This window comes from Tasmannia lanceolata, unplaced genomic scaffold (genome assembly GCF_043159265.1).
Source record: "Tasmannia lanceolata isolate RefF3 unplaced genomic scaffold, GAP_Taslan_0.1 ptg000007l, whole genome shotgun sequence".
NCBI classification, from domain to species: Eukaryota; Viridiplantae; Streptophyta; class Magnoliopsida; order Canellales; family Winteraceae; genus Tasmannia; species Tasmannia lanceolata.
In genome coordinates, this window is record NW_027518684.1 from 15,750,681 (window position 1) to 15,765,252 (window position 14,572).

Sequence of the window (14,572 nt, forward strand, 5' to 3'; positions counted from 1 at the left end):
TTCTGTTTTAGTATAGTTTTTACATGTTAAGTTTTCAGATGTTAATCTCTTTCACATTGTGCTTAAAATACAGGTTTACTCTTTTTTCTGCCCTCGTGCATCAATAGGTATGGCACTCAATCAATCTGGAAAAACTTGAAGCATGTAGCAACTGAGGCTGAGGCGGATGTGTTCCACCGACTACCATCATCCCTAGAAGGGATGTATGTAAATTGCAAAAGGAAATACCAAGATGGATTTGAATGTACATGTAAGGGCACTCAAGGGAGCCACGAGGGGCCGATCGGGGTGTTATATCTTTGAGTTCGACTACTTAGATGGTACCGTCGAGATGGGGCATTTGTGTGAAATCTTGACCATTGATCTTGTAGCACATCGTAAGGCAACCCACCCACATGTTCTTGATCAGAGGTTTACGGCCACTCCATTCGGAAAGATTCTGCCATACAATACAAAGATAACAATTTTTCTTTTCTTGGAGGAACCTCAAATAACTCTGTATGATTGACGGTGAAGGAGGGTCAATGCCTATGGGCAGGACTAGTGTTCGGATCAGGTCCACGGACTCGGTCATTCCTGCATTACACAGTTACAACTTGGATCCGATTGACCCAGCCCAATTGTAGTTGAAGTTAGGTTGGGCTAGATCAACTTTAGTCGGGCTGCGTCAAAATAAACAAAAAAAGCCGGAAATTCTCGAAAAAAAAATCTTTTTCCTAACTGTTATTTAAAATTCATTCTAGAAATCCATACAATAAATGCGTCATATTAATTGCTTGTTTAGATTGAAATACATTAAAAAAAAATCACTTTTTTGGACAATTTATTGTTCTACTATTTTCTTGTAGCCCAACACTTCAATTTTAAGAATCGAGATGATGACATGTTTTGGTGCCATTTAGGGCCACTAATATTAACGAGTGAAGTTTGGTTATCATTCAAAAAAAGAAAAAAATATTAATGAGTGAAGTTGCAAACAGTTCCAGGTGCTGCAGGTGCTCCCTAAACCTCCACATATAGATGGGTTAGGATTGCTTAGAGTACCCGATTATGTGGACCTCATTTTTGTTGTTGCACGTTATGCATGATCAGATAGCTAAGAACAGTCATAAGGTCCCAAATAACCTCAAACGAATGCCTATATGTCGTTGAGATTAAAATTTTTTTTTTTTTTTTTTCGAAACTCGCATAAACTATTCTAGAAATTAATTAAAATTAGAATAAATCTTGAGCATTGATATGCAAGGGAGAATTAATAAGTTATCTACTCTGTCGGGTTAAAACACAGTGGGCCCACATTGTTTGGGTGATCGAAACCATTTATTTGATGAGCCCTCACATAGATAGGGTGTGCCCAAAAAATCAGCTCCATAGGATCATCCTAACCCTTCAAACTGTGGATGTAAAAAATGGTCAGATTTGTGAAGGTTTATACCTGTCTATTTTAGCCTCCACAAATTGAAGGGTTGGGATATCCTATAGAGCTGATTTTTTGGATACACCCTATCTATGTGAGAGCCCATCAAATGAATGGTTTGCATCACCCAAACAATGTGGGCCCCTACTATATTTTAAGCCGACAGGAGTAGATAACTTATCTAGGAACACTTCTCTCTCTCTATATGTGTGTGTATTTGTTTGTTTGTTTTGACCTAAAGAAGGGCTTGGTCTGAGAAGATCAAGGAGTGCATGATGCTGTAATGAGTCTAATCAACATCCTTCAGCCGCGTGTGATTTATTGTAGATCCGTATATGGTGTTTTTAGGTGAAAAGTAAGTTATTGAAGGACTACAGTTTTATAGTCTCTTGTGGCTAAAATAGCTCATATCTATTGTTAGTATAATTTTGAGCAAACCCTGGCTCCATTATCATGGTCAATGTATTCGCATACCACTCTATGATGACAAGTATGGACTAAACCCTTAAAAAACTAACGTGTTGTGACACTGCACTGCTATCCCCTGTCAATCTGTCATTGCCGTTTTCCATTCAAAATGTGAAAACATGCAGTTGCTGTCTATTGCAATCTTAATCTAAAATTAAGCCACTATAAAACATGCAAAATAAATCCAGCTGGGCAATAGGAATGACCATATCCTTCTTTGCTGCAACTTGAACGCCCTAAAATGTTAATTGAAAAACGATGGGTATAAAATCATGGTCAATATATATACCCATCGTTTTTCAATTAACATTTTAGGGCGTTCAAGTTGCAGCAAAGAAGGATGTGGTCATTCCTACTGCCCAGCTATATATATATATATATATGGAAAAGTGAGTGTGAGCGGCCCCTCATATAAGCTTATATGACGTGGCAACTAGAAACATGGTTAGCCCACATTTTTGGGGTGATCAAAACCATTCATTTGATAGGCCCCGACATAGATAGGGTGTGCCCAAAAAATTGGCTCCATAAGATCATCCCAACCCTTCAAACTGTGGAGGTGAAAATGTGCGGGTATAAATTTGCACATTTTCACCTCCCCAGTTCGAATGATTGGGATGATCCTATGGAGCCAATTTTTTGGGCACACCCTATCTATGTCGGGGCCTATTAAATGAATGGTTTGGATCACCCCAAAATGTGAGCCCATCGTGTTTCTAGCCATCACCTCATATAATCATATATGAGGGGCCACTCATACTCACTTTTATATATATATGAGAAAAGGATTGTTGCTAACGTTAGCAGCTAGCTTAGTTGCTAACATTAGCATAAAACAAGGGTGAGGCCACCTTGATGGGGTGATCCTAAGCATTAATTTGAAAGGCCCCATCATGGATGGCGTGTGTACCAAAAAATGGAGCCCCTTCCAACCTATCTATTTTAACCTCCACAAATTGAAGGGTTAGAATGATCCTATGGAGATGATTTTTTGGGCACACCCTATCTATGACAGTAAGGGTGTCAATTTTGGCTCGGGCTCGGAAGCTCGCTCAAGCTCAGCTCGAATCCTTAACGAGCCGAGCCGGCTCGTTAAGCTTAACGAGCCGAGCCCGAGTTAGGCCAGGCTCGGCTCGGCTCGGCTCGTTAAGGCTCGTCATGTAAACCTCACCTGCAAAAAACGTAATGAGGGTGATTATGTCATGCAAAAACGTAATGAGGGTGATTATGTCATGTCAACATCACTGTAAAAACGTACTCGTATCAAACGGCTGTGAATAATCAGATCATTTTTAGTATTTTTTTCTTAATTGTCATAACTTACGGCATTTTCTTGGTAATTTTTCATTTTAAACTTTATAAATTTGATACTTTACTTTTTTGGTTTGTAATGATGACTTTTTTTCCTTATTTGCTTTTTGCTAGCAACATTTGCTTCTGCGAAACTTTATAACCAAGCTGAGCCGAGCCTGGCCAAGCCTGACCGAGCCGAGCCGAGCCCGAGCCTAGTTTTGAGCCCGAGCCGAGCCCGAGCCTAGCCTTTGAGCTTAACGAGCCGAGCCGAGCCTAGCCTTTGAGCTTAACGAGCCGAGCCGAGCCTGGCCAAGCTCGGCTCGGCTTGTTTACACCCCTATATGACAGGGCCCCATCAGATGAATGGTTTGGATCACCCAAACAACGTGGCCCACCCTATTTCTGGTAGACGGCCCGAATAATTTATCTGGTCCGTCGGATCAGAAGAAAATGTGAGCCATTAATTTAAATATAATTATGTAACACATAATGATATATTATATCACGATTTTTTTATACATTTCGGTCGTTTCAGTTTTCGTTTCAGCGGGGATGGAAATAGAAACATTCCGGTGTTTCATTTTGGTTTCGGTGGAAATATAATCCATTTGTTCATGACAAGAACATCCATCCATTTTGATACTATTGCCTTCCGGTTATCGGAGACGCAAATTCTTCATTACAAATTTGATGTGCTGATGACGCCCATAGCTTTTGTGCTCGTACTTCAGTAATGGTTTTGGAATTTAAGTCTAGCAGCTAGACTGCTTCCAGTTCCAGAAATGTGTTACCCAAGGAGTTTGATCTACATTTGTTTGAATGGAAAGTTGATCTACATAATTTACTTTTCAATTCATTGTATTTTAATTGTTTCAATTGTAAAAGATCTTCCTGGCAGTTGGGCTCTTCTGTTGGATACAATTTTAGCTCTGAGAATTACAGTATGTTGTATCAATATGGAAACCTGATACTTTTGTTCAAGCACCTACTCTCTCTACAGAGTTTCACTTGCAATTCAAATGTACTGCACTTCTTACCAATTGTATTTATTTTTTCAGCTTGGTCAAAAAACTAAAGGTTAAATTATATAGCTTGTTCAAAAAACTAAGGATAAATTGTAGTTCTGCATTTGTATTGAAATTTTGATTCAATGTTGTAGAGTTTGTGTTTAACCATTAAGAAGAACCATGCAAAGATGATTAAATTTACTTGGCTTGTTTTGCCATGGGATAGTTGACCAGACAATGTGGTCTATGATGGCCGGATGGCTATTGTGCCGGGACTTATGCTCGTAGGCTGACAGGTTTCTTGTTCGTCCTTGGGACATTGCTCATGGAAACTGAAGTAAGTTGGTCAATCCATAGTTGCACTTTTCTTGGCCTTCTCAATCTCACATTTCCGATCTTTCTGCAATGTTATCAAAATCTTAGTCTACGTACTGTTCAGATTTGCATCTTGCTTACTGAACTATGTCCGCAGACTTGAATCCTATTTGATTTATGACTACTGATGGTTCCAAGATTTTACTTTGAATTTTATTGGGATTGACTAGCAAGTCCTATCTGGTTGTTCATAATGCACGATAAAGTTTGATACTCCTTAGAAATCACATTGAATTTTATGGGAGATTGACTAGCAAGATCATCTGATCTTGATGAATGAAAATGACCATGAGTATGTTCATTTTTTTCTTGGTGATCGTGACCATTGATCTGATGGGGATCACAGTCCATTGCTATGGTTGGATGATTGTAGCTTATTTTAGGGTTCCTTCAAGAATAGCTAAACCATTGATTACTTTTAGGTCCTTTAGCTTAATGATGGACGCCCATTCTACATGGGACTAGGATCATGAGTCACCTCATGATACAAATGATCAAGAGTCTTAATTGTATGCACGTTTTCATGTGTGACCCTGTAAGTGGTAGCTAGGATTAATCCCCACTGTGGCCGTCTACATAGGAGGACTCATCTTTCTTTGAATGATTTTATGTAACTGTTTTTTTTTTTTTTTTTTTTTTCAGTGTATGGATGTGAATGGTCCGAGCTGTTATATAGTGGGCTCCACTTTGGTTGGTAATTCCTGCCCTTTGATCATTCCCCCTTTGATAAGAGGAAGTTTGGTTAACTAAATGTTGATGGTAATTTTAGCATTTGGTATGTGGTATGCGTCCCACATGGGCTATAGGGCCTAAAAAACATTGTTACTTTTAATTGTTGAAGAATGCTAGTTCTTGAATTTTTGGTTTGAATACTTTGAAACTCTTTACATGTTATCTACATTTGAGAAAATGATATTTACACTCACTGTATGTGTTTGGGGATTGGGACTATTGATTTGATGGGCCATCACAGGGTGACCCAAATGGGTCCAAGTCCGATGCCGAACGTCGATGATACCATTCATAAAAAAATTAATCAACAACTTCAACTTCGAAAGGATTTTTTTCATAGATGGATGTTAGATCTTTGAGCGATGTGGACGATACCAATGAGTTGGGACATTTATGTGAAATTGAGACCATTGATCTTGTAGCACATCATGAGGCAAGCCACATGGTCTTGATCCCATGCCGAATGGCCATCCCATTTATCCCATTCGGAAAGATTAAGCCCTTCAATATAATAATTTTTCTTAATACAATATGTATAAGATAAAATATCACGAGAAATAATCTGATTTGCACATATGACAGATTTTGGTGGCTTCCTAAAGAGTCCAGAAAATACTTGCCTAATATCACCATACATGTGCCAAGCTTACACCATGCTGCTGCTTCCTGTTTTCCATGGGGGTAGAATGATGTGTGCATGATAGTGGGGGTTAGTTAGTGGATGGATGTGTGTTTATGGGTGTCAGTTATATAGCTAATGTGTTGTAGAGTTGTGGGAGTAGTTATTGCCTATGTTTATGTAAGTGGGTTGTGGATGTAGTTATTTTCTATGTGTTGTGTTAGTGGGTTAATGGGATAGTGATGTGGCACTCCCTTTTGCTTGTATTTAAGTAGTAGTAAATCAATGAAATGGAAAGAAAAGAAATTTACAGCAAAGGAGACTCTGTTTAGGAGAGTCATGGCTCCTCTCGAATCGAGGCGTTACGAGGTCCGGTTGCCTCAAATCAACCTCTTTCTCCCTCTCTTTTTCTATTTTCCTCCTGTTTATCTCCGTTACGGCCGATTAGGCACCTAACATAGAAATCCTTGGACAAGCTGTTCTAGGGCTTTGCTACCCTGCTTGGATAATTTTATCTTGAATAAATCTTTGGGATTGGCCACCCTGCTAGTACAGTCCCTGCCTATTGAGACTTTTCTCGACGTGAATGAAGGATACTAAACCCATCCAAGGATCCATGGAGAACAGCCCCATTAGAGCAATTTACAACCTAAACTGACCACCTTGTCTTAAAAAAATCCATCAACTCCAAAATTAGAATTGATCACCTGCCAAGCCCTATCCCCGTATGGTCGAGAATCGGATTTTTAAAAAAAAGTATTTTTCGTAGGTAAGCTGGTGTCAAACCTGCGATCTCAAGGTTAAGAAACAAAGACTCAACGATTGAACTACAAGCCCAACCCCAATTGGATTCAATTTCTTCAGATTGGAAATGTGGTCATTCACGTCGAGAAAAGCCCCAATAGTGTGCAAGATTGAAAAAACAACTGCCAATGCTATTTTATATGGAGTCTAAAGTAGTGAAATGGCTCGGTAATATGCCCCTTGACCATGACCAAAGATAGTGACATCAAAACCCTAAAAAGATTGAAGGAGAAATGACTCAAATGATACAACACCATCGACCACTTATTTATTTATTTCATATAGTTATATTACAACAGCACAATCGTCATCAGTACAGTAACTTGAGATTACAATAAACTCCGTTGGGAGAAAAAAAAAAAAGGAGAAGAAAAGGGAATACATAAACACAGCTCCTCTGAAATAACTGAACCCAAGTGCTTCAAAAGTCCTAAAATTTTCATGACACTGCAGGCAGCACTTGAGCCTTAAAAACCGGGAGGAAAAAGGCATGACAATACAAACAAGGGGAGATCTCTCTTCACCCTAAAAAGCGGGCGAAAAAGAGAGGTTTTCCATGTCCACAACTCACACTAGTAAAAAAGGGGGGAAAAAGATCAGACCTTTTGTCATTTTTAACTGTTTCTCCTCACAAAAATGATCTTTGGGCTTGGAAGAAGCTGGAGAACACAGCCATTCATTGTTGGCTTTGGATCATTCTGAGAACCCGGCTGAAGCCTTATCTGAAAATTGGAATACGAATAGAAGAGTCTGAGATTAGAATGTCCATTCAAGGTAGGCACAAAGCAGGGATAAGGGAGTGTGGAGGAATCAAGTAAAACCATGGGATCGTAGAACAACTTAATATGATTTTTTCAGTCAATGAAGAAACATGCACCCCTTTGAAATTTAAAAATCATGCCAGTCATATATATAGTTGAGCCGACCCCAACTAGTTTGGGACAAAGGCTTACTTGAGTTGAGTTGAGTCAGTCATATATAGTTGAGCACCTCGAGTTTACGAAAATATATTACTGCCCACATAATTAGTTTCAGGACCTCCAACATAGAGAGACATCAACAATAAAATTGTATTATAAGAAAATTCTCCAAATTCTAAGAACAGTAAGATCTGAGAAAGAATTGAGAATCAGTAGGCTGCCTGGAAAGGCAAGCCAGTATACCTGTATAATTTTACATATTGTCTTCTTATTGTGCCCAAGTATCATGCTGGGGAGTGCCAAAGTGCACGACACTTATTAACAATGTAAGAATTTTTAATACTTTGACACTTTCCAATACCAATACTTTCTCTTGATTAAGGGGTTCTTTTCAGTTTTAACTAGTCCCAATGTGATCCTTCGGAGCTGTAGATCAAAGTACTAGGAGGGATTAGAGCATTAACTTTTTCATGAAGATCCAAGCACTTATCCTCTTAGTCCATCTCTCTCCAGTAGCTCTAGATCTTGGGCAAGCTCCACGAAATTTAGGATTGTGGCAGTTTGATTTTTTCTTTTTTTTCTCTTTTTTTTTTTTTGAAAATGAGGTAGTTTGAAATTTTGTAGGGAGGTTTCTTATAATCCCATATAAGAATTCTACTCCCATAAGGAAAGTCTTAGGTGTGACCTTAAAGGGATTTCCAAAGATAAGGTTGTAGGAATATGGAATTTAATCTCAAATTGAACTCCCTTGAGGCCCAAAGGCCATAAGCCCATGAAATTTCTCTCCCCTTTTAGCATATTTAATGCTAAATAAGGGGCATCCACTATGGTAGTCAAGGTAAACCTACCCAACATACCATTTATTCCCTATTAGGAAATTACCATTCTGCCCTGCTTGTAGGGTTTTACAGTCCTATCCTTCCACCTCTCTATACTTACCTGTGAACCATTCCAAAGGTGGATTTGAATCACCCCTATGTCCAATATAGTAAATAGAGTCAACATCTCAATTTGGATTCTAGGCAATGATTTTAGAAAAATCTTTCTGCACATATAGTCTCTATCATATATAGATGAAAACTCTTTAAAAAAATATATCAAATCCACCAGTGCCAGACTTAGCAAGTCCAAATAAGGATGGGGCCGATGACCCTAAATATCTTCCTATTGGGAGGGGGGTGGATTCCATGTTGACCATCTAGGCATCACGGGTTGCTGACCTCAAAGTGATCTACTGGGCCCACAAGGCCACATATAAAATGCCCCTTACAATTGGAGCAATCTCAAGAGATATCCACAAATTGTCCTGCTCAATTAGGTCATGTTCAATGTGCAAACTTCTTTTACACAGTCCGCTTTAGAGTCTCACCCCAGTGACTGACTAAGAGAGGTCATCCCATCAAGGTAGTAGGATAACAAGTTAAAACTGTAACAGTAATGAGATTTCCAGTCTCTTCCCCAGTTGTGAACCTTTTTAGATTTGCAAGAAATTGGAATTAAATACCCCTTGTCAAGGACCTGAAAGTCTTTAGCATTGAGTTCCTATAGTGCCATCTAAGGAACTATAGCGAACACATCTCGTGTCATTGAAAATCACGCACCCACATAGAATGAAAACATGACTGTATGTATCAATAAACTATAGTATGGAGGGCATAGATCTCTAACAATTCATACTCTTCTTGTCATCGCCTCTACAAGCCAGTGGCCATTATATCAAATGGATGTCAAGAATACCTTTTTACATGATATTCTGGAGACAATATACAGGACGGCTCCTTCACTAGGCATTTCTATTCCATCACATCCACTAGTTCGCAAACTTAAGAAATCACTTTATGGACTTGAGCAAGCACTTTAAAGCGTGTTTGGGAAGTTTGAAAAAATAGTGGGGCCATTGATTTAATGAAAACATCTGATTATTCTCTCTTTACATTGCGTAGAAGCGCAGGGATCATCATTCCTAGTTATTTTATGTCGATGATATCATCTTTGGAGATGACTCAGATGACACTACACGGTCGAAATCCTTCCATCAGTTTTTCAAAATGAAAGACTTGGGATAATTACGATACTTTCATGGATTAGAGCTGTCGCGCTCCAATGGACACAAATTAGTAAAGACCAAATATACCAAGGATTTGATTGAACTTTCACTCTTACCAAAGATAAGATAGTGGAAACCCTCTTGAACTCAATGTATAGTATCGACTTAGTGATGGTATGCCTCTTGATGTTCCAACCATTTATCGACCGCTTGTGGGCAGTTTGATTTATTTAATGATGACAAGACCCAACATTGTATACTCTGTCCAAATTGGGAGCCAATTTGTTTCTAATCCTCAATCTCAGCGTAGTGCATCGGACCATCAGGTACTTAAGGGGAACAGTAGGACGGAGTCTCCTCTTTTCATCCTCTTCTTCATTTTGTTTAGTTTCCTATGCTGATGCCAATTGGGCAGGATGTCCTAACCATGGTTTTAAATTTCGGCCGAAATTATAACATTTTTACCGAAATTTCATTTTCGGCTGAGGCTGAAACCAAAACCGAAATTTCAATCTTTGATCCCAAGTCCTAATACACTTCACTCTACTAGTAGTTGGTGTATGTTCTTAGGAGATTCTTTGATCTCCTGGTAGTGGAAGAAGCAGGACGTTGTCTCTAAGTTCTCAGCTGAAGGAGAATATCCATCAATGTCAACAACGTTTAGGGAAGTTCTATGGCTTCGTGTACTACTTTCAAACTTTGGTATTCCCATCCCTCCGTCAACACCACTTTATGGGGGTAATAGAGTGCTATCCAGCTTGTCACTAGTTTGAAACATATTTAGGTGAAATGTCATTATATCCGTTATTGTTACTCAAGAGGGAAGATCACACTTCCATATATTCAATCAGTGCATCACCTGGAAAATATCTTCATGAAGGTCATCAAGAGCTCAACATGATTTTCTGATTAGCAAAGTTATGCTTCATAACCAGTGCATCAATTTGAAGGGGAGCAGAAAATAGATTACATATACACCATTATATGGTATATGTAAGTTGTTGTTGGACTTGAAATTTTATAAAATAGGGAATATAGTAAAATCCCTTAGTAAATCAAGAAGAGAGAAAAAAAAGGGGTGACTACACGTTAACTTATTCCCCAAAAGTGAAAAAGGATAGGTATAAAGTCAAAGTACTGTAATAAAGAGAAGAAAAAAAAGGAGCCTACGACTAAGGAAAGAGAAATCCCTAAACTCTAGGAAATAAAGTAACCTTCGCGAAGGAAGAAGTGAGTCGTTCACTTTTCCCAAAAAAGAAACGAAGTTACGTAACTCCCCACAAAAGGGGAAGTGAAGATCATGAAGTTGAGGGATAAGGGGTGAAGTGGCAGTTGCCAACCACTTCAAGAGAATTCTATAAATAGATACCCAATGTTTGAGGAAAGGGATCGCATCCTTTAGAGAAAAGAAGTTACGCAAAAGGAGAGCAAAAGAAGGAAGCAGAGAAAGAAAGCAAAGGTAAAGATTTCCCAAAACTAACAGTTCTTTTTTCTGTTTTTTTGCAGACTACATCTAAAAAGGAGAGAAGTCCTTTTGAGTCTCTTCCAGGAGACTCAAAAGGTGAAGAAGACCTTTCTCTACCGGGGTCCGGGAGAAATATGATAGAGAAATTTGAAGACCTTTCTATACCGATGTACGGGAGAAAGATGCCAGAAGACCTTTATCTTCCGGTGTACGGGAGAAAGATGCCAGAAGACCTTTCTCTACCAGTGTACGGGAGAAAGATGAAAAGAAGAACTTTCTCTACCGGGGTATGAGAGAAAGATGCAGCAGACCTTTTCTCTTTGAGAAAGATGCCAGAAGACCTTTCTCTTCCGGGATCCGGGAGAAAGATGAAAAGATAGAAGACCTTTCTCTACCGGTGTACGGGAGAAAGATAAAAAGATCTTTCTCTACCAGTGTACCGGAGAAAGATGCCAGAAGACCTTTCTCTTCCGATGTACGGGAGAAAGATGCCAAAAGACCTTTCTCTTCCGAGATCCAGGATAAAGATGAAAAGATAGACCTTTCTCTACTGGTGTACGGGAGAAAGATAAAAAGAAGACCTTTCTCTACCGATGTACGGGAAAAAGATGAAAAGAAGACCTTTCTCTTCCGGTGTATAGCAGAAAGATGCCATAAGACCTTTCTCTTCCGGTGTACGGCAGAAAGATGCCAGAAGACCTTTCTCTTCCGAGATCCGGGAGAAAGATGAAAATAAGACCTTTCTCTGCCGGGATCCTGGAGAAAGATGAAATGACTTAAGAGAGTTCTTCTTTCGGAGAACTCACTTACAAAAAAGTCTAAATAAAATCATCTGAGATAACTCAAAGGTTTCTCTCTTCGGGGAGAATCTTTTACAAAAGAGTCTAAAACAAAAAAAAAATCATCAGAGAATCAAATTCTCTCTCCAGGATCTTTTCGGAACGATAATCAAAAGTTGTAATTAGATAGGGAACCTCTTAATGGATAATCAGAGGTGTTTTCTTCTTTAAGAAATGTAATTAATGGCCAACAGAGCTGGAAGTGTACGATCCCTACCAAAATTAATAAAACCTCTTCTCGCAAGAAGGAAATTTGATCCCAATTTATTTTATGTGAGTGATTCACTTTTTCATGCATGTGAAATTTGTTGCGAACAATCGCATAGAAGGTTTTTGTAATTACTTGTATATGCATATACAAGTGTTTACAATTCATTAAGAATAGTCTTTTATGCCTCGATGTAACACTTCATAAGGGCTTCCATGTAATTTGGTTTGTTATTATTTTATATAAAGGAGAAGGGATAAGTCGTGAGGTTGACTTGAACTCATCATTTCTCTAATTCGTGGATTAGGGTTTGCTCTATATGATCTTCTCGATATTCATGTGTCTTGTATGGTTTGACAAAGACACCAAGTCTTGCAAGCTTTGATGGATCACTCATCCAATTTGAAGTGCAAATTTTGTTGAAAATTAATTACGGAGTTGCTATCCATGCAAAAGTTCGTACACACACAGCATGACTCCTAGTAATTAACGTTTACAGTGGCAAATACTTTTGAGTTATTGGACAGTTTTTAGTTCTTTATAATGTTTTATGACAAACCATAAAATTTTCTTCAATCCTGTTTGAGGAGATTGTTTATATTAGGGTAAAGTAAAATCAAACAGGTTCTACTTTTCGAAGATGATTAGATCCAGTAACAGGGCATGTATATTCATTTCCAAGAAGAAAAAAAACATGTGTGCGCGCTTCTATAAATGCATCTCCCTCTCTCCTCGACCATCTCCTCCTCTTCCTCACTGCACAATCAACTTCCTCAAAGCCCCAACAACCATTGCCAACTCTTAAGCTCCATTTCCATCTGAAATAAAATATATTTTAAAAAACTAAAGATAAGGAAGAAGACCTAGCATGGAGCATCACTGATCTCCATTGTTCGGTATCTGTTGTTTGTAAATTAAATGTATATCGAGGACTACAAAATTCAATAGGTCTCATGGGATATGTCAAATTGTTAAAAGAAAAAATAAAATTAAAAACAAAATCTAGAAAAATATGAATAAATTGTCAAGATATATTAGTAGCCGTGATATATAACATAAGACTGATTTGATTACATGTTAAACAATGAAAGTGTACTCTCGATTTGACCTGACTATATATTATTAGTTGTTTGATATGTAGCACAAGACCAATTTCTTGATTTGACTTTACTACCTCTTGAGTTCTTTAGCACTTTCTGAAATTGCACTGAATATCAGATAAAGGGGCCTAGGTGATTTGCTATCTATTGTGACTTGTGAGAGTAGCTTTGGTCATACCTCACTACACGGCTGCAATGAGAAAAGGCTTTCCATGAATTTGTTTACCTATCAAGGATATTGAAGGTGTCTTATATGTCCAAACACTTAGCCTAAGATGGCAACTAAGACTAAGAAATTCATTACGTAGAAGTTGGCAAACATTTTTAGGAGGAAATATTTTAAAGCCTTAATTCTTTCTTCTTCTTTTTGAATGATGAAGCCTTTCTTCTTGGAGGCCCATACTTCTTTTAGAAAGATATCTTGGAGGCCCATCTCTGCTTCTCAAAATCATTGAATATTGCCACTCAAAAGAATAAAAACATTAAGAACTGAACTTGATCACCGATTATCCTGATAATTAAGGGGTCAGTGTGACAATGTGTTTTGGAGTACCAGAACTAGTTGCAATATCTTGGAGGCCCATCTCTGCTTCTCAAAATCATTGAAAATTGCCACTCAAAAGAATAAAACCATTGAGAACTGAACTTGATTACCGATTATCCTGATAATTAAGGGGTCTGTGTGACAATGTGTCTTGGAGTACCAGAACTAGTTGCAAATTTGCACTTTCCTAGCTGTTGTTCGGTGAATTTCTTGTCGCACAACAAAATTATATTGTTAGCAAAATATTATCTTATCATTGCATAATAAACATCCTTTAACAATTTCACTTAGTGCAGAACAATATTACCTCATCATTGCATAATAAACTTGCTTTAACAAGTTTAATTAGTGCAAAAGGGTATTTCCAACATCATAGCATCAATGTCAATAAAATTTGCACTAAAAAAAGTATCATGCGAAGAAAATATATTGAGCTGATCTAAATCTAGCTACACAAATAGTACACATGCACTGCCTAAAAACACAGCAGTAAGCAGGAGAAAACAATGGTTAAAGAGTATATACCTCATAGCGTTGAAGCAAAGATGCAAATAATGTTGTAATGCCAAGAATTGCAAATTTCTGTCCAACACATGCTCGCGTACCAGAACCAAAAGGAAGAAATGCTAAATTTTCATTCGGGTCATCCAACACAAATGGGCTGCTTTCAGAATCTGCAATTTCCATTGCTTTCCGTGAGAAGGAAAAATCAACAACTAGTTATATAAGGATGT

The 14,572-nt window shown here is 38.2% G+C and overlaps 1 protein-coding gene across 1 annotated transcript in view; it reads right to left on the minus strand.

Moving 5' to 3' along the window:
• Positions 1 to 6,958: 6,958 nt before the first annotated feature.
• The window catches only part of LOC143882088 (cytochrome P450 734A1-like), a 34,398-nt gene continuing 26,784 nt past the window's right edge, over positions 6,959 to 14,572 (minus strand). Inside the window, exons 6-7 of the mRNA XM_077385490.1 lie at positions 14,364 to 14,512; positions 6,959 to 7,437 (exon numbers count right to left, since the gene is read on the minus strand). Coding sequence (XP_077241605.1) covers positions 7,330 to 7,437; positions 14,364 to 14,512 — 257 coding nt within the window. The 3' untranslated portion in view covers positions 6,959 to 7,329. The remainder of the gene's footprint in view (positions 7,438 to 14,363; positions 14,513 to 14,572) is intronic.